The sequence below is a fragment of the Ixodes scapularis genome, unplaced genomic scaffold, assembly GCF_016920785.2.
Source record: "Ixodes scapularis isolate PalLabHiFi unplaced genomic scaffold, ASM1692078v2 PGA_scaffold13__105_contigs__length_92229423, whole genome shotgun sequence".
In the NCBI taxonomy this organism is placed as follows: domain Eukaryota; kingdom Metazoa; phylum Arthropoda; class Arachnida; order Ixodida; family Ixodidae; genus Ixodes; species Ixodes scapularis.
Window position 1 is genome coordinate 34,344,132 of NW_024609839.1, and position 26,124 is coordinate 34,370,255.

Here is a 26,124-nt window from a genome sequence, read left to right on the forward strand (position 1 = left end):
ACAAGCACGAGAGCTCGAGGTCGCTGCATGGGAAAGTTCTTCCGCAGAAAAGCACTCTTGCTAGAAGTGCACGTCTCAAAGCCAGGGGCGTAGGTTAGATCGCGCTTGTAGCTTTGGCTGCAGTCTCAGCTTAAGGGTGAACAGGGTATAGCATTCAATACCAAAAATATGGTGACCTCATTATATGATCGCTATCACTGTCACGTGCTGGCCTTTACCGAATTTTATTAGACAAATTCATAGTGCGGTTCTTCGACTGATCCGTCGAGCATGTTAGAATAAAAAGCACATGCATCGATCGAGGTCTCGGAACGTTCTGAGAGCGCAAGAAAAATAAGATAAGCGAGCGAAAGTGTTGCTTTTGTCGCAGCGTTCCAGCGATGTCTGCTTCGCTTTCACAATTTTCTGGCTGCAGAAAGAACTGCAACAGAAAAGCAAATTTGCGAACCTCCCTTTATGCCACCGCCAAGATCACAGCAGATAACGACATGACGCTTCTATAATGTCGTCAAGCAGAAGTCGAAGAAGCACAAATGAGAATGTGATAACACCAGTCGAAAACGCTTCGCAGCAACCATATAGTTACACGCAGCGTTCCTGGTAGTCATCATTTGTAGACCAGGACCCGTTGCGTCATTGAGTGGCAATCAGTGCTCCCCGAACACCACAAGTGTTTGGTTCAAAAAAATATTGAGTTCATATCTCAAAAACCAAACAGTAGCAGAACTATCAGTCCATTCCTTGTGTTTGCTCTTGTACCCGCAGGAACAGCCACCTGCTGAGTTCCCTTCGTTGGATGGAAGAGTCTTCGGAGCTGGACACGAGCATGGACGCTTTCAGCTTCGGCTCCTTCTATATGACGTACGCCATGTTCGAGGGCCTGGACCGCGACCGGGATGGCATGCTGAGCGCCGAAGAGCTCAGAAACTTCCAAGGTGGAGCTTTCACCAACCGCGGTCTCGAGCGGATCCTCTGCTCGGCGGTCGTCAAGAGGTCAGTTGACGCCTGGGCAAGCTTCGAAGCACGTCGCCTCGCTGAACGCGGTGGTTATATGTTCAGACGCGTACGGTTCAGGTCACCAGCTCGACCCTTGGAGGTCACGCCACTGTCGTGGTGGCGCTGCTGTTGGCGAAGCAGGCTTTTTCTAAACAACGTGTTCCACTTGGGCGAGAATAAAGTGGAGATTCGACGTTTGAACAGTTCCAACGGTGCAGCCCACCGGAGCTGCCTAAACGTTGAGAACGGCAGGTTTGCCTTTGGTATCGAGATCGGGCGACGCCCTTTCCCTCTTTTATGCCACCGAATCCGCCGAAATGCATGGATCTACGTAGATGGTGTTGTAGTTGAACATAACAAAGTTGCCCCGAGAACCCTTTGTGGATTGATCCACAAGGACGGTTCAAAGTGGACAAATACTTTTGTTCTAATGCAAAAAAAAAAGAGAAAAAAAACGACAATCACGTTATTATTACGCATTTGTTTTTGTTCTCCTTTTTTTTAATCTTTCCGCGCGTGTCCTGGTACCGCTGCCACCAGCTGTTTTGACAGCTCCATAATCCCCGTGGCATAGAAGAAGGAAAAAGAACTGGGCTGCATGCCTGCAGTCGGGCGAATGCGTCTGTGAGTTTTATTTGTCACCGGCTGTCGTCTTTCGCCAAACCCTTGACACCACACATGCAATCTTGTCCGTGACACTCTCTGTTCCCTATCCTGCGTTTACGACCTTCTCAACATTCAGCCAGTCTGACTTTCTCCTTCATTAACACTTTGATTCAAGACCGCTGCACCACAACTACAGACGTACTGCTAGCCGCCATGATAGCTCGAACTGCTGCGAATGCGTCAAATACGTCGTTTCTGGAGTGGGAAATCAAAGGAGGACTACATTAACGTAATCCGCAAGTTTCAACATGCTACATTTGTTAAGCGAGTCATTAGAGTCAAAAGATCCTTGTCAACCTTCAAAGACCCTCGCAAGTGAATAATTCTATCGGGGGTCTTGTTCCGGTGCTGGGCAAGATACATTTTGAAAGGTGGATTCCTCAATATTGGTTAACATATCCTGAATGTTTTCATTGGTCGTTTCTATCTATTCAAGAATGATTACGTCAACTTCCTTCGGAAGTTTCATCATGGTACACTAATTCCTAGAATATCTCGATTCGTCTTCCATAACAATGAAGCGAGACATTAGAAACAATTAACGACGCACAATGGGTTGCTCAAGGTTGACCATACTAATAAGACAGCTGGATAGACGTAACATAACGAACGTTATGAATCCAGTTGAAGAGGCGGTGCAACCATTGTTTTGTATTTCGTGCAAATAACGCTTACGATGAAGGACTGGTATTTATAAGTATTTGCCTATAAAAAACTGCTTCAGTTGTTCTCCCCACACAGTAATAGTAAAATAAAAGTAAAAAAAAAAACGAGGAGGTTTACCCTTTTAACTCGTAGCCAGAACATGCGTCCCCGTGAGCAGGAGCCTTGGGGTAGTTGGTCACGTTTATCACAGCCAGTGTTCATCCAATGCTCGGGTTCAATCTATTCACCGCATTCAAATATTGTCACTCTGGGGACTATGCCAAACACTGCGACCACCGAGCTAGGTCATCATGTTTTCCGAAGAAGCAAGCGATTAAAAACAAAAAGGACGTTCTCTTTTACTTATGAAATGACACCGCAACAAAAATGTTTCCTGCTCAACGGCGTCGCCTGCAAGTGTAGACCAACACACTGCTTCCAAACACCCGTCGGCCATTTTCCCACACAAGATGTGGGCAACTGCGCGTGCGTAAAAAAATAAATTCAAGTGAGGTGAAGTATCTGGGGACGCACCGCACGGACAGCAGCGCCACCGTAGCGACCTGACATAAGAGCAGCGCGTTGATCCTGGTACCGGTAAGCTCGAGTGATTAAAACCAAAAAAACAAAAAAAAAAACATTTCAACTAAATATCGTTGCGCCACCGCTTTGATGTAATCCTTTTTCGAATGTCCCGTGTCGAAAATGTCGTACTTACGCATGCCCATCAAATACGCCATTATGGTGACAAGCGATATGTCCGAAGCTGTGGAGCAGCGGTGCGTCCTAAACTCCTGGTCTAGGAAAAGGTAAACCAGCCGAAATTTTGGGAGGATTGTAAGCATACTATACGGATTAAAGGGACCCGAATGTACGAACGTTTTCAATAGTTTGGCGAAGGGCGACAGGAAATAAACAGTGCGCGTACCGACCGCAGTAACGGAACCCGATTTTTTTTTACGCGATTTAGGAAGTCGCCAAAACGACGGAAGCGGTGCCTGGGCACGCACATGGAATACTTGAAAACCTCGACATAGCTTTGCTCCTGTCGGAGTTTTTACTTCCCGAATAAAAGCACTGGCCAACCTTGAATGGCATTCGCATACGATATGTTTTATTTTGCTTGCCTCTCACTGCCGAAATCTTGATCTAGTGCACTCTCTTAAGGCCGGTTCAGACACTTCTGTTTGAGTGCGTTTGACTGCGTTGCGTCAAGAACCGAAACCGAATCACCGACACATATGTGCTTCGCATGAAGCGTGGAATCCAATTCAAGGAATCATCTTGGCACGCGATATCAGCAGCAGGTATGTCCTGGTTCCTCGCAGCATCAAGGCAGTCAAACGCAGTCAAACCCAACTATATGCACTAGGCTTTACGGTTTCATTATTTTATTGTTCATCATAACTTCGAGACCGCGAGACAGTTACTGATGAAATTATTTGTATTTTTGTAAACGCGACATCATTGTTCTCGTTTTTTTATGAGAACAGATGGCGATGATGATATTTGTGCTGGCTTGCATACATGTTTTTTTTTTCCTCTGAAGAACCGTACCATGTTATAGACATTTTAGGAATGTATCAATGGTGTGAGAAAGAGTCTTCTAAGAGTGTTAGGCTTACTTGTCACTTCCTATACTCCATTCACCCTTAATCTGACGCGGCGGTAGAAGTTACACGATCGTTAGGCAATGAAGTCATGCCACTTTCACCACGTGAAAACTCTCCCGCCCATATCCACGCGCAGAGAGCACAGTTACATACTGAAGGGAAACTGATTAGTCTGGCGAGCTCGTGCCTCCCACCGTACTTCTAGCTTGTTTGTTTATCGATGATGGCCACCAACAGCTACATGCGTCTCACGTGGCACGTCACAAAAGAAACGAAGAATCGCATCAAACGTTGAAACACTTGTGGTGAACGTTGTCAGTTATACGCCCCCCCCCCCCCCACCAAGGTTGGGTCTAATCACCCCCTTCTCCTATCATTTTCTACACAAATTACACAAGCCTGTGATATTAAACCCCCCGGACACCTCTCACAAATTTGTAACCTCCCGCCCCCAGATTGGTAACACTGGATAAGCGCCTGCATAAACGGATAGCAGCTCTCGCCGGTGGCCATTGCGCCGCCCCCCCTCCCCCCCCCCACCCCCCAAAAAAAAAAAAAAAACGATTTGCGCGAAGATTAACAGGAATGCCTTCCTTCCTGCAGGTTCAATGGGCGTCCGATGATGACGCTGCAGGACTTCGTCATCTTCCACGCCGTCGAGTCCAACAAGGGCCTACCCAAGAGCGTCGAGTTCTGGTTCCACTGCTTGGACTTTGACGGGGACGGCTTCGTCACCGTTTACGACATGCAATACCTCTACGAGGACAAGCGGCGCATCGTCGAGGTCCACTTCCCCTGCTGCGAGTTCGCCGAGGTAGCGCACGAGATATTCGAGCGCGTCAAGCCCCGCAAGCCGGAGTTCATCGCACTCTCGGACCTGAAGCGCTGCGAGCCCAGCGTTGTCTGCATGATCGTCAACACGTTTATGCTCGTACCCATGACCGTCCGGTAGATTTGAAAACAATGAACGCAAGGAGTTGTAAACGTTGATGGCGCCCAGCTGGCAACCACCGTCCTTCGCTCTATCAACTCTGATAAAATGCTTGTAAATCTACTGGCGCGTGAGCAGGTCAATTACTGAGACATCAAGCGAGTCTGTACTGCCGTGACCAGTTATAACAAAGTCAACGGGAATCGGAAATCACTTCGCTATATCCGCATTTGTTATAACCGACTTTGGTAATAACGAAGTGCAAAAATGATGGGAAATTGTTATCGCTTCGCTGTAGCCGCTATTTCGGTATAACCAGTCTCGCCAGTACTCCCTTTCACCTTAAAGGCCGACGTGCAACCTCGCCTTTCTACAGTGAAGATAATCCACTTTGCGCTCCCTTCTCTTAAGCTGCTAGCGGAGCCAAGTCGGGGCAACGCAAAAAGGGGAGAAGATATAGAAAATGGGGGAGGAGCGGTCAAAAGTGGAAAGCGCGAAGTGTACGTCGGCCTTTAAGTCCACCCGCAGTGGGGCAATACAAGCCATCCCAGCCAATTCAAATATGAGGACGTAATACGTGACTACGCCTCGTCTCGAAGGTCACGGGAAGGTCACATGGCCTGGTACTGGCTTCGATGTCTCCTAGCGTCCGCTGCGGCAGACGTGTGCAAGAGAGGCTCGAGGGGGCTTCCATTTTGGACAACATTTTGGGCAACAATATTGTGACGGACAAAATTTTGGGCAACAATATTGTCACCAGTCGCCAAGAGAAACCCTACCCGAGTGCTGCCCATGACATGGAATTTATTTTGCAGCGACGGTTGTTTGTGTCCCTTTCCCCAGTGTTTCGACGGCGTGAGCATGAACGCCGGCAGGTTTCCCCGTTAAATTTGGAGAGAAAATTGATGTCACATAATCTATGCATCAATTCAATTTCCCCGCTATATTTGGCAAGAAAATTGATCTCCCGTGATTTGACGTCACGGGAACCACATGAACATTTTAGTTTTCCGCAAAATTTAGCGGAACAAACTACGTCACGTGACCTAAGTACCGATTTGGTTTCCCCGCTATATTTAACGAAATATTTCACGTGACCTATGCAGCAATTTAGATCCCCTGTTAAGTCTGACGCAAAAATGCATCACGTCCTTAAAATCATTGATTCATCAACAACGTATCGACCCTAAATCAACGCGTAGAGGCCGTCTCCTCTAGATAGTTGTTTTAATTTACCATATTTACAGGAGCTTAAACGCGCGATGCAACGACTTTTGTACTTTGCTCGAAAATCGCTTTGAACGAATCCCAGACGTTTATGGCCGATGAAACACGCGTTCGTTCCTCTCCTCACGCTTCGCGTCGCAGAAGAAAGTCAAAGAAAAACGAGCAGCGTTCACCCCCTCCCCCCCCCCCCCCCTTACCTGCAGCCAGAATAAGCAGCAACGTAATCTAAAACCGTTGTTGATCACTCTTACGCCATGAGGTTGGCCTAAGGGTTGACTTATGGCCACTAAATAAGCTACGCTTCAGAGTAACGACACTCGAAAATATTGTGTCGTAAAATTATCGTTGCCAGTTATCTGAAGCTTTATCTGAAATCACAGGAAACGCTTTTTGCCTTCCACAAATGTTTAAACAGTTAGCGACAGAGAAAAGCAACATTACATGAGCTTCCTAACACCGATTCTAATACTGAGGAAGTCGCACATTTGAATCATGACGACTGGCTGTTGTGTCTGCTCTGCATACCAGCCAAAATGGCGGCGTCCGCACAAATGTGAGGGAACGGAGTGCCGATACTCTAAGCGCAGCTTAGTGCCACTAAATAAGCTACGCTTCAGAGTAACGACACTTGGCCATATTGTGTCTTAATATCATGGTTGCCAGTTATCTGAAGCTTTTTGAAATTACAGGAAAAGCTTTTCTGCCTTGCACAAATGTTTAAACACTTCGCGAACGAGCAACGCAATATTACATGACCTTCCTAACACTGAATATTATGCTGAGGAAGTCGCACTTTTGAATCATGACGGTCGGCAGTTGCGTCTGCTCTGCATACGAGCCAAAATGGCGGCGCCCACAACAATGTCGGGGAACAAAGTGCCGATACTCTATGCGCAGCTCATTTAGTGGGTCTAGCGCAGCTCATTTACTGGCTCTGGGTTGGCTATTGTCGTCATTGCAGCGTTTGGGCACTGGACACTACCCAAATGCTTGTCGAGCTATTGATTATCACTAGCCCAAATCGAGTGCTGACGCAATGCTCGGGTCCAATCTCTGAGCCGGATTCAGATATCGTCACGGGGGATACTGCGACCCCCACGCTACGTCATTAAGTATTGAAAGGGAGAGATTGAGCGAAAACGCTCAATCTCTCCTTTTGCTAGTACGAAAACGCTCGCTTTTGTCCTTAAAACTACACCGGAACAAAGAGGTTTACTGGTCAGCTTCGTTGCGTGCGAGTATAATTGGGTCCCACTAGAGCCACTCGATATGGCAGCGTAGCTGCCAGAGTAGCGCCACGCTTTTCCCTGTGCCGCCTCTCACCGCGATTGGTCACACGCGGTACCATAGCAACGAGCTAAGCTGGCTCGGTTTCCGTAGAAACCGAGTGACGAGTCGTCACGTGACCTCTCAAGAGCCGTGATGTTATCGGTAAGATGGCAGCGCCCAGAGCTGGTGGATGCGAGTTTGTTCGGTGCGCGGAGTCGTGATGTGCCGCAGCTTGCCGACGATTTAGGGCTTCTTCGTGCTTTCTGACGTAGGCATAACGTGAAGATCTGAAAGAATGATACTTCATACCTTTTCTGTGCAAAATCGCTCTAGATATTAGCACCTGTGCGACAGCATCATTAATATCGCCTTAGCGGTGCTCGGGTTTCCGGATGTGTTTGAGGATCGATAAGACATTTAGCATGCAATTTTCGAATTCTCTTAGCTTTATTTGAACGTTGGAGTGTCTGAGAATCGATCCGAAATCTATGCGTCGCATGTTGGGACTTGGAGAATTTGTTTTTGCCCCAGGTAACCGCATGATCACAAACTTTTAGCGAGGAAGCTCTTGCAATGTTTACGTGTTGTACTAATCACCAAGGGAACCTGGGTTCAATTCCCACCCCTGCCCGTTTCGATCTGGATGAGCATCGTACCGGCCTGCGGTTGTGTATCACTACCGCGTGATGCACGTTAAAGACCTATGGAGCTAGCGGTTATACTGCATTGGCTAAATTGCTCATCTACAGCGATTGACTCGTCGCAACTTTGAAATGGCTGACCAAGTACACGCTGTATAAATATTCACACAACTCCCAAGTATACTAATCAACGATTTTACGCAGAGCAAGTTCGTCTGCTTCTTTTAGTAGGGGTTGTGGGGACATCAGAATGCCGAGCTCTGATTGGTTCTGAATAAAGAATAGTGGGTAGACGTCAAGGCAGCTTGCTTTTAGGTCTACCCACTATCCTTCAATCGGAACCACTCAGATCTCGGCGTTCTGACGTCACCACAACCCCTGCAAAAAGAAGCAGACGAACTTGCGCTCCACATGGCTTTTAGGATAAAATTTTCGCATTTTTCTGGCTTCCTGTGAAAGTCTGAATTTCTGAGAATCACAACGAAAGGTATACAGCGCGTGTGGGGCCTTGGGGAAATTGTTTCAGCCCTGGGTCACCGAATAATCGCAGCATTTTTTAGCGAGGAAGCTCCTGCGATCTTTAACCTTTTTTTACTAATCGCCAATTCTACGAATTGGCAGTTCTGAAGATTTCGATATAACTTGCTTTCGTTGCAATAGCTTGCATTTGATCGCAGTGTTTTTTCGTTTGTTTCTCAAGTGAAAAGCTGGCGTTTGCTCAAGTGACGTATAAAAAATGTCCTGCTATATGACAATGCATCAACACATACTATTAAACTTACATGCTCAGAGGTGTGTTCGTCTTTGTAATTAACAAGTTACAGACGTATTTATTTCTTACGAGTGTAATATTTATTTTCTGTAGCTGGGCCCGTTTTGTGCTCCTTAATGTCAGTGGGCTATGGCGTTATCACCATGTGTGTATGGTTCTAAATATCCTCTTTACAATGCCTACAAAGGCCAAAATGACGTCAGCCGACCCCAACTCACGCATTGGACACGAACACTGCGTCGCTCGGATGTATGCGCTCGTCAGCAATCAATTCGTCCATGGATATTTGAATTCGCGTTTCTGGCGAATGAGTGGCCGGGCGAAACTTATCATTACTTGCGAATGCCAAGTTCTACGGTGTGCTTAAAAAGCACGGTGAAAGCTTGGGGTCATCGCACCGGTGCCCTAGCATGTCACGACTGCGTGATTTCACAGTTCTCTTCTGAGTTGAGGATTACAGGTAAGGAAGAAGTTTAAAAATAATTTCGTGGCCCCTTTAACACGGATATGTGTGCTACACCAGATAAAAATATTGACTTTTTGAATGCCTTTAAACGTCCGAACGACCATTTGGCCTGTCGGCAAGAACACCTCATATCCGGCGTCCGTCTCTTTTGATGGCGTCAACAATTCCCTAGAGACCACCATGCCGCCCTTCTTGGTTGAACCCCGTCGACGTCGCTCCTCACCAGTCGGTGAGAAAATCTCAGCTTGAAGGGATGATCGGGACTTGAAGAAGTATGATGCTAAACATATACTCCCTCACTATGGGGCAGTCGAGCAGCAGCCATGTTCCGAGCCAATCGTCCTGTCGCGGCCGGCGTAATCGGGTTTTGTTCCATCGGAGCGAAGTCCGAAAGTACTAGGACGGTACGTTCGTCCCACGAAGCCGCCGCCATCCCGGCGGCGCCGAAAACCACTCGCCTTGTCCGTGCACGTACGATACCATAGCAGCTCTCGTCGCCTGACAGTTCCTGGGGGCAAATCGTCTCACTTTTCAGAAAAAAAACAGGCACCGTTCCTCCAGAGGTTCTTGCCGTACCGCGACGCCAAGCGTCTTATACCACTTTTCAGTGAACGAATGGAGATATCAACTAGACTACAAAGGTTGCCGTCCGGCGTCGCTAGAAGCACGGTTACCATGGCAACCTCCCAGGCCCAAAATGAAGATCACTATCAGCGCTCCTGGCGTCGTGCATCTAGATAATTTTGCGTCGTGTCGCTACTCTGGCAGCTACGCTGCCATATAGAGTGGCTCTAGGTCCCACTAGTGCCAGTAAACTCCTGTAGAGTGAAAAAATATTTCATTTAAATATCGTTGCACAACCCCGTGGTCCGAAAGCACGTTGAGTCGATGCCAGGGCCTCAAGCTCTTTCCCAGTTGTATCGGTTATGACATCAGATGACGTCACTGCTGGCTGGACCTGCCACCTGGGTTCGGCTATAGACGCTTTTCAGCAGCTGTTCATGGGCGCCGCCATAAGTGACCTTCAGTTTTTGATCCTTTTATTTTGATCACTTCCCTCCATCATTGCCCCAGCAGGACAGGTTATTGCCATTTTAGATCCGACTGTGTCCTCCCCAGCAATGGCCTTTGTGGAGGCTCCTCATAGCGCGCTTCAGTGGCTTGGTATCTCGGTAAGACAAGAGAAGGTCAGTAATGGCGGCTGCAATATAGCTCGTGTGCAAAGCGTCTATAAACGGGCCTGCACGATGGCAGATTAAACCAACGATTAAACAGAATGTATCTTGTGACTGATGTGATCGCTGCTTGAGTTCGAGCCATGGCGCAGTCGACAGGACAACAAGTAGCCTTGGCTGGTCCGACGACCGAAATAGATACGCTGAAACCTCCTGAGACACTGCAACTCTCCAGCAACCTCGAGCAGAACTGAATAAAGTTCAAGCAAAGGTTGGAATGGTACTTGAAAGCCACGGGACTTACGGAGAAGAAAGAAGAAAAGGCGGCCTTCCTACACCATGTCGCCGGAGAAGAAGCGATCGAGGTCTACAACAACTTCGTATTTCTCGACGGAGAGGACAAAGAATCGTACACGACCCTGGTGCAAAAGTTTGAAGCCTTCTGCATTCCACGGAAGAATTAAACCTACGAGCGGTATGTCTTTAGAGTCACGCAGCAACAAGAAGGTGAGCGTTTTGAACAGTTCCTTCGAGGCTTAAGAACCGATTCCAGTCGTGCAATTTCGGAAGCATTACAGATTTGATGCTGCGGGACCGAATCGCGTTTGGAATTTCTGAAAAATACTGCGAACAAAGCTCCTACGGGAAGCTGACCTCACGCTTGATAAAGCGTTACGAATATGCCAAGCTGCAGAAGTTTCAGAAAAACAGAAACAAGCAAGGGAGACAAACGAGAAGCAGACCGATAAAGTCAGAAAAACAAATGCGGGACAGATGCGTAACAAGTCAAGAAACCGCTGTGGTCGTTGCGATTTCGTTCACGACCTTCAAAGGGGCGTCCCGTTTCAGGGAAAACCCGCCACAACTGCGGAAAAAAACAACCATTTTTCTGCATGCTGTCTGGCGGGTCTGCAAGTGGCAGATACGCAGAACTGCTGTATAAGCAAGAACAGCAACGGTGGATACAGCAGACAGCTTTCTGAGAAAGATTGACTTTTATCATTTGAATGAAGTTCACGAAGTCAGGCGGATTGGATCGTACACGCTTTAATTGCGGGAGGAGGGCGAATAATGCTCAAAGTGCATACGGGGTTTCAGCCAAACTTCCTGCCTTATTCACTGTACACTAAGCAGCACAAAGCACCAGAGTTAAAACCCAATCAAGCTGAACTTCGTAGTTACAATGGCGGGCTGATAAAACACTTCGGCGTTACGAGGCTCAAGATCAACGGAAAAGAAGATTACGTTGATTTCTTCGCTGTGAAGAATGGTCGCCAGCCACTTCTAGGACTAGAGGCAAGTGAGGTGTTTGAAATGGTGTCACGCGCATGTACCGTGCACGCAAGACCTTCTATTGCAGACGAGTTTCCCAGAGCTTTTGTGGGAACCGGATGCGTGAATCGCCACTACCATATGGTTCTTCGGGAAGGTGCCCAGCCATCCGTGCAGCCTGCTCGACGAGTACCCCTGGCGCTACGGGAGCGCCTCCGCACTGAACTCTGACGGGTGAAAAAAAAACAGGAATCCTCCAACAAGTCGGCGAAACAACTGACTGGGTGAGTCCTCTCGTAATTGTTAAAAAAAAAAGATGGAAGTCTACGTGTATGCATGGACTCCAGAAGGGTAAATGAAAGCATTAAACAGAGCACTATCAGCTGCCTCGCAGAGAAGACATAGAGGCAGTACTAGCAGGAGTGAAGTTCTTTACAACATTAGATGCCAACGCAGGTTTTTATCAGATCCCTCTGGACGAAAAAACAACGAAAATGTGCACGTTCACTACACCATTTCGCAGATACCGCTATTGCACCTTCCTTTGGGTATCTCATCGGCACTCGAAGTATTTAAAAAAAAACACTAAGCGAAAATGTCGAGGAACTCCGACGAGTGCATGTGTATATTGGTTATCATTTGATTTGGGGCAGCACCCAATAGAACCACGACATTCGATTAAGGACGACATTGGAAGTAGCCCAGCTTGCCGGGCTAACGTTCAACGCAGAAAAATGCTAAATTTTCCAAACAGAAGTCACTTATCTGGGCGGCGTGAACAGCTCCGAGGGCATCAAGCCCAGCCCTGCGTTAATCAGCAGTTCGTTGAACATGCCGATGCCTGAAGACAAGAAAGCGGTCCAGCGTCTCTTAGGCATGATTAATTACTTCAGCAAATACTTACCACGCTTATAAGAAAATACAAAATTACTCAGAGAGCTGACAAGACAGGACGTTATATTTGAATGGTTTCCAAGTCACCAAAAACAGTTTGAAGAACTAAAAGAATCCTTATCACAACATCCCCAATTGGCAATTTTTGACCCAATAAAGCTCATCAAGGTGTCTTCGGATGCATCCAGATTTGGAATAGCTCGGTGCTGCTTCAGTCACAAATTGAAAAAGAGACCCTTCCGCTAACCTTTGGCTGCGAGAAATTTCAGCTTTCTTTTTATGGCATCAAGTTTACAGCCAAAACTGATCATAAGCCGCTCATTCAAACCGCCAGAAAGCGTTGGGGGAGATGCCACCCAAACTTCAAACTTTTCTTTCTTCGCCTGCTAAAATACGACTTCAATCTTCAGTTTGTTCCAGGAAAGGAGCTGATATTGGCCGATAAGCTGTCCAGAGCTCCAAGGGCAACAAGCAACGAGGATGCTACGGACGATGTGGAGATCCATGCCACCAATATATTCTTCGACAGGGTGTCGCTAACGACCGTCAAGAGGCTGCAGGAAGCGACTGCACAAGATCCGGTACTGCAGAAGGTAGTTAAAGCAATCACTAACAACAAAACGCTCGATGGCGTGTTTCGACATATGACACCACAGTTTTCTGTTTTTAAAGGAATTGTGTTTAAAAGAGAACGAGTAGTCGTTCCCCGGTCGATGCAATTTGAAATGTTAAAGCGCATTCATGATGGTCAACAGGGAGTTTCTAAACGCAAAGCCAAAGCTCGTCGCCTTGTTTTTTGGCCCGGCCTAAAAGGGGACACAAAGTCTATGGTCGGTAGGTGTAGCATCTGTCAGCGACATGCTTATTATCAACCTAATGAGCCACTACTAATGCGTGAGACCCCTTCTAATCTCTGGATGCGGGTTGGCGTAGACCTATTTTAATATGTAGACAAGCCATATTTGGTTACGTATGACGCACACTCAAACTTCCTCGAAGTTGAGCCACTTGTTGACACTACAGCGCGAACTGTAGCACAAATTAAGTGACACATTTGCGAGGCACGGTCTACCCATCGAAGTGTACTCAGATAATGGTCCACACTTCTCGTCCAAAAAATTTAAAATGTTTTCTTCTCTCTATGATATCCAGCATACAACATCAAGTCCTCGATTCCCACGTTCAAACAGGCTGACCGAAAAAGGCGTCCAGGTAGCAAAGCGTACTCGGAAGAAAACCACCGAAGGGGAAGAAGACTTCTGGCTGGGTGTCCTTAATTATCGGACAACTCCGCTAGAAGATGGCTGGACTCCGGGTGAGCTGCTCGTGGGTCGAAGGCTGCGATCTTGCATGCCAGATTTCTCGCGGATGCCAGGAGCGCAAGTGAGGAATCACAGATAAAATGATAGTGGGCATTGTGTGCATGCTCTCCGGCCAGGTGATATTGTCAGAGTAACATCTCCGACTGGCTGGATCGTTAAAGCGAAAGTACTCCGTCAAGTTGCGCCGAGGGCCTATGACGTTATTCAGGAGACATCCGCGTATTTTGTAGAAACAGGCAGCATCTGAAACAAACTCAAGAATCCTTCTGCCCACATGGCCAAAGTGACGACGACGAAGATTACCGACACCCTTTGTACCAGACACTCGAGTCAACAACACTTACATCACCGCCACTGCCACCCCCAACCAGCCAGACAACTGCTTTGAGCTATCCCAACCCACACCATGGACAAGTCCATGGACAACAATTCCACAGGTCAGCTAGACTGCGTCACCCCCCGAGAAGGCTGAAATACGACGAAAGCTTCCATCAAGAACTCGTGAACTCCGTCTCAAGAGGGAAGATGTATCGGTTACGACATCACATGACGTCACTGCTGGCTGGACCTGCCACCTGGGTTCGACTTATGGCGAATTCCACTCGGCGTTTCGGAGCGCGCCGGGATCAGTTGACCAGATCCGGATTGGAGCACAAGATCCGAACGGGGTCGCGCCGCCTACGGATCCTCAGTGGAACATGACCACTGCTCCGGGATCGGCGGATGCCTTCCCGTCATTCAACTGCCCGGGAATCCCCTTTTCGCGGCCACCGCGGTCGTTTCGAAGACGTTTTCGCTACGCGGCGCTAACATATGTTCGACGCACAAGTGGCAGGAATGGCTCAGGCGCTTCTAGCAACGATTGCCGGAATACCCGTAGCGCGGCAAATACCTTCTGTTCTCCTTCCTGTAAAACGAACCGGCTGTCGAGCCAATGGGTAAGCAAGCGGCCATTACGAATTCTTCTGATGTCGAGACAATCTAGGAGCCCAGCCCGCGACGTGCATCTTCTTCTTCTTCTGAGGCAAGATGGGCGAGATCAGGGTGTTGGATCAGGCGAGATGCCCCACGAGAAAGGAAGTCACGTGTGTGCGCCGAGGGCTCCGAAATCGTGGGAGCGACTTTTCTCGTGGCGAATTCCACGGGTCGTTTTGGAGCGCGCCGGGATCGATTTTTCCGGAGCGAGCCTATTTCACTGGGCGATCGGGATCGAGACGAACTTGTTCCACTGGTCGTTTGGATTAGCTCCCGCTCCAGATATCAATCTGAATCCGAGAAAAGTCGCTCCCCCGATTTCGGCGGATTCAACCGGAAGCCAGCCGGGTCAGTCCTCGGCGCACACACGTGACTTCCTTTCTCGCGGGCATCTCGCCTGATCTCGCCTCAGACGAAATGGTAATGGCCGCTTGCTTACCCCTTGGCTCGACAGCCGGTTCGTTTTCCAGGAAGGAGAGGAGAAGGTTTTGGCCGCGCTACGGGCATTCCGGCAATTTTTGCTAGACGCTCTTGGGCCATTCCTGCCGCTCGTGTATCGAACACGTGTTAGCGCTGCGATCTCGAAAACGTTGATGCTTGGAACTTGGAACCAGCCGCTACCAGACACCTGATTTGTTTCAAAAATACCCAGGACGTTTTGGGGGAATGAATCGATCACATAGCAGGCGGTAGACAAGTAGACAGCGTTGCAAAATATTTATTCAACTGATTGTTATGAAGGCCAATGGTGTCGGTGTTGCAGTTTTGAAGCACTGTCAGTTCAGCTCAACACCGCGTTAAAAAAGACGGTTTGGGGTACTGCCGGTGCTAACGCAATTTCACAGTAGAGATAGGAATTGCATGAAAGAACCGGACAGAAACACTTCATTCGGTGGCGTAAATGCCGAACATATATCAGCGGTGTCACTTTCCTCGGTTAGGGCTATCTGCTTTGTCAGCCAATGAAGAACATCTCGATAGAATAAAGAGCGGAAAATACTCCCCGTGTCAAGTTTTCTAATTACAGCCGCTGGTTTATGTCGTACCGTAGTAATTTCCGGCCCTTCGAACGCACTTGCACTTTGTAGAGTCACATTTCCAGCGATTCCGCGCCGCACACGAACGAAGGTAAACAATCAAGATGGCGGAGTGTTCCCCGTGTTGTCCTCGCCGTCAGCGCGGTGTGACAGGGTTGTTGGACAACAAATCGGGCAACACTGTTGCCGGGCGGCAGCAACATGTTGCCCGACTGTTGTTGTTGCCGCGATGTGACAGGGTCGCCGGCAACACGACTTCCCCGTGTTGCCGGATAGAGTTGTCCAACTGTCCCCTCAGTGTGACAGGGCCTTTACCTCTTGGCTCGACAGCCGGTTCGTTTTCCAGGAAGGACAAGAGAAGGTTTTGCCGCGCTACGGGCATTCCGGCAATCTTTGCTAGAAGCTCCTGAGCCATTCCTGCCGCTCGTGCGTCTAACACGTGTTAGCACCGCGATTGCGAAAACGTCTTCGAAACGACCGCGGCGGCCGCGGAAAAGGGATTCCCCGGCAGTCGAATGACATGAAGGCAAATGCCGATCCCGGAGCAGTGGTCACGTTCCACATGGGGATCCATCGCCGGCGCGACCCCGTTCGGATTGTGAGCTCCATTCCGGATCTGGTCAACTGATCCCGGCGCGCTCCAAAACGCCCAGTGGAATTCGCCATCGGATCCAGATCAAGATCTGGAGCGGGAGCTAATCCAAAACGACCAGTGAAACATGTCGGTCTCAATCCCGATCGCCCAGTGAAATAGGCTCGCTCCAGAAAAGTCGATCTCGGCGCGCTCCGAAACGACCAGTGGAATTCGCCATTAAAAGGGTCTGCATGATGGCAGATGGAACAAAATGTATCTCGTGACTGATGTGATCACTGCTTACGCTCGAGGCACCAGTGGCCTTCATCTTCTTTCTATCCGATTGATCACTAGAGTAATCCCCTCCATGGGAGGAGGTGGAGGTGACGAACGTCTCTGTACTTGAGATATCCGGTGTGGTGAAGAGTCGTGATGTCTGCCGCGACACATGTTCTGAGGGTTGTCGGAACGAATACAAACTTGACGAGTTCCTTGGACTAGTGTTTCTGCTCATACGCAAAAGTCGGTGTCGAGATGAGCGGGCTTCACTCGGTCTAACGAAATGACCATGCCCCTACCGTTTACTAGCAGCATCATAGTCTTTTGGGACTTGAAACGGTCCGTCGTACGGAGGCTGTAGCGGCTTCTTGACGCCGTCGTGTCTCAAGAAGACGTGCGCACAGCATAAAATATAACCCGAGATAGAAGTGTGTTGTGTGGAAGGCACCTTAGTGTTAGTAGGTCGGACGTCTTGCAGCCAGGACGCGCTGTCGCTGAATATAATAGTTTTCTGCAATCTCTAGCCCAGTGCCAGTTGATAGGTGAATAAATGCCGTGGTTCGAAAGCACCTTGAGTCAATACGAGGGCCTCAAGATCGCGTCCCCGTGACCATCCTCTTTTTCTTTTCCGGCTGGTCACTACGAATGCAACATCATTTCAATATGAGATCACCGCATGACGCACGATCGGAGTAATGTCAATCGATAGTCACCGTCATATTGTGAAATCAGCAACACAGCTCTCGCTGTCTAAACGCATCACGCCGTGTGATCGTCGCGCAATTTTTTGTTGTTACTACCAGCATTGTTTTTCGCCTTTGGCCGGTTTTATGTTGCCGCTGAAGGCACGTTCCCACACTTGGGACTTTTTAGAGCTGGAGGCGCTAGAAACCTGTTTTCAAGCCATTTGTAACTGCTTACAATCGGCTTCGCAGCATGTTGATGTTCATCGTAGTCAAGCGCAGATGTGTGAACGGCCCTTAACTTTAATTTCAAGGTTTTTCAAATTGTTGCGGCCAAAGTAAATTATTAGATACTTTTAATTATCCTTGTTGTTCATAGCAAGTGAACAAGCACTGGCGTCTTCTCTTGCTCAGGTCGTTGAATGGAACTCTTAGGCCCGCTTCAGACGGGAAATGTTCACAGCCATTCCGGTGCTGCTGGCGAGTTGTTCCATATTTCTCTTGGTTCTGGCGCTGCAACATTAATTGCTGGGATCGTGTCCCGCTTGAAACAGACGAGCAACTCGGGAACGTTTGAAGTGGCAGCAACCAATTAGAGACGCGATATTCTATCGCGCCCTTTACGTTTGTGGCGCGTAACTGTGTCTTTGAATCGTACAATAGGAGGAGGAATAAACTTTATTATTACTTCAGCAGACGAAAGTTTGAAAGTCCTGCCCAGACGGGTGGCTACCGCAGTCCAGGCGGCCATGGTCCCGCGCTGCCAGTCTGGTCCTGTTCACCAGTCGGGACTGGTCCTCAGGTTTTGAGCTGGTCAGCTGGTCCTCCCACTGCTCCGCGGTTGGTCGGAAAAAGGGGGTTATGGAGGTGTTGTGCTTGCACTCCCATACCATATGGTAGAGAGTGTTAGGCACTGGACAGTTTTTACAGTCTTAGTCATATTGAGTTGGGTACATTGCGTGAAATAATGTGCCGTGCGGGAAAGTGTTAGTTTGTAGCTGTCCAAGTGTCACAGCGTCCTCTCTGGATATTGTGGAGTGTGGGGGAGGGTACGTTCTCCTCCCTAGTCTGTAATGCGCTAGAATGCGCTAGAGTCACTCGGCAGCGGCAGCGGCAAACAGTACAGTGTGTTTGATCACTTGCCTGTGACTTCCTGCAGATCTGACGCCGCAAATTGCCCCGACCACCGGCGAACGCTATATACACCAAGTGGAAGTCCGAATCTGGAACCGTCATCCTTACGTGGTCACCACGTGCCGGCGTCGGAGCGGCACCTACCTCGACGACTCGACTACAAAAACCGCCAGCAAGATCTGCTTTCTTCACTCGGCAGCGGCAGCGGCAAACAGTACAGTGTGTTTGATCACTTGCCTGTGACTTCCTGCAGATCTGACGCCGCAAATTGCCCCGACCACCGGCGAACGCTATCTACACCAAGTGGAAGTCCGAATCTGGAACCGTCATCCTTACGTGGTCACCACGTGCCGGCGTCGGAGCGACACCTACCTCGACGACTCGACTACAAAAACCGCCAGCAAGATCTGCTTTCTTCACTCGGCAGCGGCAGCGGCAAACAGTACAGTGTGTTTGATCACTTGCCTGTGACTTCCTGCAGGTTAGTGCCCTTGTTATTGAAAGCCTTTCTAATAACTCCCGTGCTGCTGCTGCCGCTGCTGCCTTTGCCCTTTTCCTGTATTGTGTTCACGTCACGATGAGTGATGAAGATGACGATGTTTGTCCAAAGTGCCATGAAGTGTTATCAGATGACAAACCTAATATAACGTGTCCAGAATGTCAATTCACATATCACTTTGGAACTTGCTGTTTTATCGCGGAATCAACCTTTAAAGCGAGAAATGCGAAGTCTCAGAAAAGACCTGTAGTGTCGCGAAAAGAAGTCAAACCGGGAAGGCTAAGAAAGATGCCGAAATCTATGTGAACAGCTTGCTTACAAGCATGAACCTGAAACTGAACAGTTTGTTGAGTATGAAGGAAACGGTATCCGCCATTGAAACTTCTGTTCAAAACATGTCAGACCAGTGTGATGAATTACTGAAGAGTGTTGGCCAGCATGACAAAGACATAAAAAATTTAACAAAAAGTGTGGAAAAAAATCGAGAACGCCGGGACGGAAGGACAACTTACAGAGTTGAAACGGGAACTGAATCGACTGGAATGGCACAATAGAAAACAAAACCTAGAAATCCACGGGGTCCCACAAACCGCAAATGAAAACTTGCTGTCCCTGGTTAATGAGGTAGCTGCTAAGTTAGATGTTCCGACTCTCGTCCCATGCGAAATTGTTTCAATGCACAGGCTCCCTTCTAAACCAGAAAAGATCCCTGGTATAATTCTGCACTTCACGCAACAACAGACTCGCGATCGCTGGCTGGACAAAAGACGCAACCTTAAACGCCCCAATGATAACGAGTATATTCTGGAAAATATGACTCGTCAAGATAAAGCGCTCTTGTGGTCTACGAAACAATGGGCAAGAGAGCACAATTTTCAGTATGTTTGGCACCGAAATGGTAACATCTTTGTCAGGAGGAAAACCGGTGACCCTGCCAAAACAGTAAAGAGTGAACATGATTTGCCAAACATGAGCTAGGCAACTGATGTGTGCACCCTTTCTCTGCATTTTTTTTCTGTTTATACTTTCTTTTGAAATGGCAGTCTCAGATTATGTATTGCCTTCTGAGTTTGAAGCTTTTATCGTAGAAGAGTTTTCCTTATCAACTCACTGTTTACATATTAATATTCGATCAGCGAAAAATAAACGTGTTGATCTTGAGTGTTTTTTTGCTGAGCTTTCCGATTTCGAGATTATTATGCTTTCTGAAACGTGGTACACGGAACATACCGATGTTTTCAGATTGCCTTTGTATCAATGTTTTTTTATCAATCGCAGCGAAACCCGAGGGGGCGGTGTGTCAATTTTGATTAAAGAAAGCGTTGATTGCGAGTTAGTGCCTTCGTTTACCGTTATCACTAAAGATTACGAAGCTTTATCATTGCGAACAAAAAACGACTTTGTTTCGGTCATTTACCGCCCCCCTGGATCCGCTTTGTCCCCTTTCTTGAATTTTCTGAGCTCCCTTTTTGATTTCGCAAATGAAAACAAGCTGAACATTATATGCGGCGGCGATTTCAATGTGAATATGTTAAGTAATACTGTTTCAAAAAGGGAGTTGGAAAATTTAATACTTATAAATGGTTGTCGTACTGTAATAAACTCTCCGACCAGAGTTAATGTTACCTCAAAAACCTTGATTGATTGATTTATGACAAATTACAAGGAAAGTCGTATAAGATCTGGCATAATTACTTATGACCTCAGTGATCATCTTCCTTTTAGAGCGCAGCTCTTAGGGGCCCGTTTCCAGCCTGAGCGGCGTCGCCGTTGGCGTCGGCGTCGCCGTTGGCGTCGGCGTCGCCGTCGCCGTCGGCGTCGGCGTCGGCGTTACCGCGCCCCTCCCCCTCCTCCCCCTCCCCCTCCTCCCCTCCTCCTCCCCCTCCTCCTCCCCCTCCTCCTCCCCCCTCCTCCTCTCCCTCCTCCTCCCCCTCCTCCTCCTCCCCCTCCTCCTCCCCCTCCTCCCCCTCCCCCTCCCCCTCCTCCTACGAAAGCAGTACGAAGGTGGAGGACGGGGGGAGGAGAGACGAGGAGGCGGAGGCGAGGGGAGGGGAGGAGCTTAAGGACGAGGAGGTGGTAAAGGAGAGGGAGGGGGAGCAGGAGGGGAGGAGGACTAGCAGGCATGATCACGAGGGAGGAGGAGGAATATACCCTCCACTCCTCCTCCTCAAGAGCTGCGCTCCAATTCGGCGTTACAGGAAGTTGTAAACGGCTTTCACTTTTTTTTTGTGTGTCAAAATGAATAACGCAAAAAAGAAAGATCCAACACCTTCTGCGCAAGTCCAGTGTGTTACGCCGGATGGTTTGGAGACGTTCGCGGAATGTGTGGCAAATGCAAATTGGGATGATATCTTTTCAAAGAACGATCCCGATGAGGCGTACAATTTTTTTCTTGAGCGTTTTAAAAGTCTTTATCAGAGCAATTTTCCTTACAAACTAATTAAAGTGAAGAAACGCATTCGGAAACCATGGATAACTGTAGATCTACTTGAAAACATAAAGGTTAAAAATGTGCTATACAGAAAGTTCACAAAAACTAGAGATCCCAATGACCTTCGGACTTTTAAATCGTACCGTAATCAACTGACAAACGCCCTAAGAAAAGCAAGGGAGCGCTATCACCATGATTCCTTTAGAAACTCTGTGGGCCGTTCTGACCTTATGTGGAAGAACTTAAATTCAGTTATAGAAGGCAAAACGTCCCATTCTGTAGAAGACATTATTTCTGCAGGGAAGAAATTAACTGGCGCGTCGTTGGCAAGCACATTTAATGACAGGTTTGTTGATTTGCCTAAAATTAACTGTAGAGATGCTGCATGTGATAATATAACCTTTAAGACTAGGGATTCTATTTTTCTATTGCCAGTTACTGATACAGAGGTGTCTACTGTCTTTATGGAATTAAAAAATAGCAAAAGCTGTGATGCCGATGGTATGCAGATTCGGCCGGTAAAATATGTCTTACCACTGATCACTCCCTTCCTTACTTACATTTTTAATTTATGTTTTTCAACTGGGGTGTTTCCACAGCTTATGCAAAAAGCTAGAGTGTATGTGCTTTATAAAAAGAGAGACAAGAACGACATAAATAATTATAGACCTATCTCTATCTTACCGGTTTTTTCTAAGGGCTTACAAAAACTTATTCACATTCGTCTGTCAAATTTTTTTAATAAGTATCGCGTAATTACTAATGATCAATTTGGGTTCATGAAGCATCGTTCGACAGATCTAGCATTACTAAAACAAAAAGAATTTATTTTAGAGAGTTTTGAGGCAAACCAGATAGCTTTAGCCGTATTTATTGATTTTACGAAAGCATTTGATTATCTAAACCATAATTTATTGCTAAAAAAACTTTATCTTTATGGAATTCGGGGCCAAGCACTTATGTTGCTTCAGTCATATTTGAGTAATCGTAAGCAGTTTGTCTATTTAAATGGGTTTTCATCTAATACAAAGTCTGTTTGTTCCGGTGTAGTACAGGGGAGTATCTTGGGACCTTTGCTATTTAACATTTATATTAATGATATTGTTAACATAGATTCTCTTGCTAAATTTGTTATATATGCAGACGATACAACCCTTTTATTTTCGGCTAAGACTAGTGATGAACTTATCAACTGCGCAAATGATACTTTAACAGGTTTGCAAAACTGGACATCCGACAACGGGCTTAAAATTAATAGTAGTAAAACCAAAGCAATTTTATTTCGAACCAAAAATAAAAGCGTTTTTATAACGAAAAGTCTCGTAATAATTTCAAAGGTTATAGAGATAGTGGAAAATTTCAAAAGTCTTGGCGTTATTTTTAACCAGTATTTGTCTTGGGACGACCATGTAAGCTATATACTTCCTCGATTGTCCAGGGTCATCGGATTAGTCTCACGAAACCGTTTTATTTTACCAAACAACGTTAAACTACTTATTTATCAAACTCTATTAGCATCCCACTTAAACTACTGCCACCTGGTATGGGGTACAACCACCAGTTCAAATCTACAAAAAATACATCTATTACAAAAAAAATTTGTTCGCCTCATTGCTAATGTTTCTTATATTTCAAGCTCCAAGGGCTTGTTTGAAAATATAATTTGTTGCGTGTTTTCGATATGTATACATATAAACTTATGGTCCGTTTTAAGGTAGAAAAAAAAAAGAAACGTGGATATTCTGGCAAAACTTTCTAAACTAAGGGAACATGTTACCTCCTATCCAACTCGTTCGGCGGCACGTTGGGCTGTGCCTCTTTGCCATAACAACTATTTCATGCAGTCTCTAAAGTATATGCTACCTACTTTACTAAATTTCCTCTTAAACACAAACGTTGATATAATGTCTGTCACAATGCAAGATTTATTTTCTTATTTGAACTTAATATATTACTTTTCTGCGATAGGTTATAATCTATTTTTGTATACAATGTTGATATTTTTGCTGTTGCTTTGTATTTCTAATCTGTCATGTGGAACTGTAAGGGAGCAGGGGGCTTCGTCAAGCTGTTAAACAGCTTTTTCCCTCTGTTTCCTCCATTCCTGTATCGAATGGGAAATAAACTTTATTATTATTATATTATTATTAATATCGGTGTATCTTTTTGGAACGCCCTCGTCTGTATCCGCTGGAGCACGGTCGCCCAGCGAGGTAGCCCGGACAGAGTGTTCTCGGGCAGCGGCATGCGCCGCTAGAGTACCCACTAGGGTTTCGTGTCCTGGGGTCCAGACTATGACTATTTCGGAGGGATTTTTAATTTTTTTTAACGTTTCGAGGGCCAATCGTGATATTCGGCCTAAATGGTAATTTCTGCAGGCGGCTTGTGAGTCTGTTATTACCGTGAGGAGTTCCTTGCCTGTCGTCGCCGCAAGAGCGATTGCCGTCTCCTCTGCTGAGTCCGTGTCTATGGCCCTCACGGAGACCGTCGCGATTTCTACTCCCTTGTTGTTTACCACGCTAACCGCGTGTGCTTTCTTTCCCTTGTATTTCGCTGGTCTGTGTACCGCACGCGGTCATCGTCTTTCTCCTAGGTCTTTCTCAGTGCTCTCACTCTTCCCATTCGTCGTTCTTTGTTATGTTCTGGATGTTTGTTGCGAGGAATGAATGCAGCTGTGATATTGTCTCTTAGTTGTAATGGAACCCTTTGTTTACTTCTTGACTCGTCTTCGATTGCGTAGCCCAGTCTTCTTAAGGTGTCCCTGCCCGTCCTGGTGAGCTTAAGTCTTTCAACCTGACTCACCTTGTGTGCTTCTGCCAGCTCTTCCCATGTGTTATGTATACCCAATCGGAGTAGTTTCTCTCTGGAGGTTGTTGGGGAAAGCCCCAAGGCCAGTTTCTATATCCTGCGAATGAGTGTGTTAATCTTCTCGCGCTCGCTGTTTTTGAGCCCCAGATACGGGGTCCCGTACGTTATTCTGCTGATGACGAGTGCTTGAATGATTCTCAAAGTGTCTTGCTCCTTGAGGCCGTGGTTTCTGTTTGTTACCCGTTTTACTAGGTGCGTCACTTGTGTGACTGTTTCTCGGAGTTTCTGCACTGTGACGATCCCTGCACCATTCTTCTGAAATTCTTGTCCCAGGACACGGAGCACGTCGACTTGTGGGATGTTATCTTCATGTAGATTTAGTACGGGGTCTGGTGTTTCAGGTGGAGGACGACCTCTCGCCCTCTTTCTTAGCACCAAAAGTTGCGATTTATCCGGGGCGCACGAGAAACCACAATCGTTCAGATATCTCTCGGTCGTGTTCACCGCTTTCTGAAGAGCGTCTAGCTGCACTCCTGCCGATCCCGACGTCGTCCATATAGTAAGGTCGTCCGCGTAGGTTGCATGGCTGAGACCTTTAATGTCTTTAAGAAGGAGCGGTAGACCCCTCATTGCAATATTGAAAAGCAACCGTGAGATCACCGATCCCTGAGGGGTTCCCTTTTGTGGAGACTTGATCTGTTCGGTCCTTAGGTTTCCCAAGCCTATGGTCGGTGTCCGGTCTGTGAGAAAGTCACGGACGAAATTATAGGTCTTTTGGCCGCAGTTTGTCCTTTCTAAGCTGTCTAGCACCGCTCTGTGGGAGATGTTGTCAAACGCCCCTTTGACGTCCAGTGCTACAATTGCGCCCTTTTGCTGCGTGCTGAGGCTGTCTATTACATCCTTTTTAAGTTGAAGAAGGATGTCTTGGGTCGATAGAAGAGGTCTGAATCCAAACATCGTGTTAGGGAGGAATTCGTTCTCCTCGAGATACGGGGATAGTCCGTTGTGTACCATGTGCCTGAATAGCTTCCCCACACACGATGTGAGGGATAGTGGTCTCAGGTTCTGCACAGTGATCGGTTTGCCCGGTTTTGAGATCATTGTCACATCCGCGTGTTTCCAGCATGCCGGTATCTTCCCGGTCTCCCAGCTCTCATTGATATGCTTAAGAAGACACTCCGTAGCTCTGTCGTCCAGGTTACGGAGCGTCTTGTTGTTAACTCTGTTCCTTCCCGGGGTCGTGTTTCTCGTCAAGTTCCTGAGCGCCACCACTATCTCTGTCCTGCTGAAGGGTTGATCCAACTCCGGGTTGGATTTGCCCTCGTACTCCAGGTGAGTGATCGTCGTCGTCTGTTGTTGTTGTTGGTTGCCCATGTATTTTTCAGTGATGGCTTCGAGCACGTCTTCCTCTGAACCCTCATAGTTGTGGATGAGGCGTTGGATATGTTGGCACGTGACGTTCTTTGACTCCGTCTTTGACAGCAGCGACTTAAGTATGGCCCACGTTTTGCGATTGCTCAGGGTACCCTGCAGCCGGTCGCATAGCTGATACAAGTTTTGTATTCCGAGTTTCTCTGCGGTAATCCTCAGGTTACCTGGTCAACAGGGCAATGCGGACCTTGAGCTCCCGGTTTCTCTTTTGTTTCTTCCATATTTTTAGGATGCCCTGTCGGGCGTCCCAGAGGTGGAGTAAGTACGGGTCAACTTCAGGGTTGTCCGAAGTGAGTTGTATCGTCTTGGTGTGCTTGGTTACCTCTTCCATCACTTGCCTGGTCCATTCTTCAATATCGTCCATGTCCGCTGGGTGTTCCACCT

General features: G+C 47.4%; 1 protein-coding gene across 1 annotated transcript; it reads left to right on the forward strand.

The window, feature by feature from the left end:
• Nucleotides 1-900: 900 nt before the first annotated feature.
• Nucleotides 901-4,930, forward strand: LOC8050629 (serine/threonine-protein phosphatase 2A regulatory subunit B'' subunit beta-like). Its single transcript, XM_029979390.2, has 2 exons — nt 901-993; nt 4,524-4,930. Exons 1-2 carry the CDS (start codon nt 902-904, stop codon nt 4,870-4,872), a joined length of 441 nt encoding a protein of 146 aa, XP_029835250.2. The 5' UTR covers nt 901; the 3' UTR covers nt 4,873-4,930.
• Nucleotides 4,931-26,124: the final 21,194 nt, after the last annotated feature.

Excerpts from the sequence above, each read along its gene's own strand:
- LOC8050629 (XM_029979390.2), top strand. The coding sequence starts at position 902 with ATGCTGAGCGCCGAAGAGCTCAGAAACTTCCAAGGTGGAGCTTTCACC. Across the intron at positions 994-4,523 it reads TGCTCGGCGGTCGTCAAGAG|GTTCAATGGGCGTCCGATGA; the intron begins GTCAGTTGACGC and ends TCCTTCCTGCAG.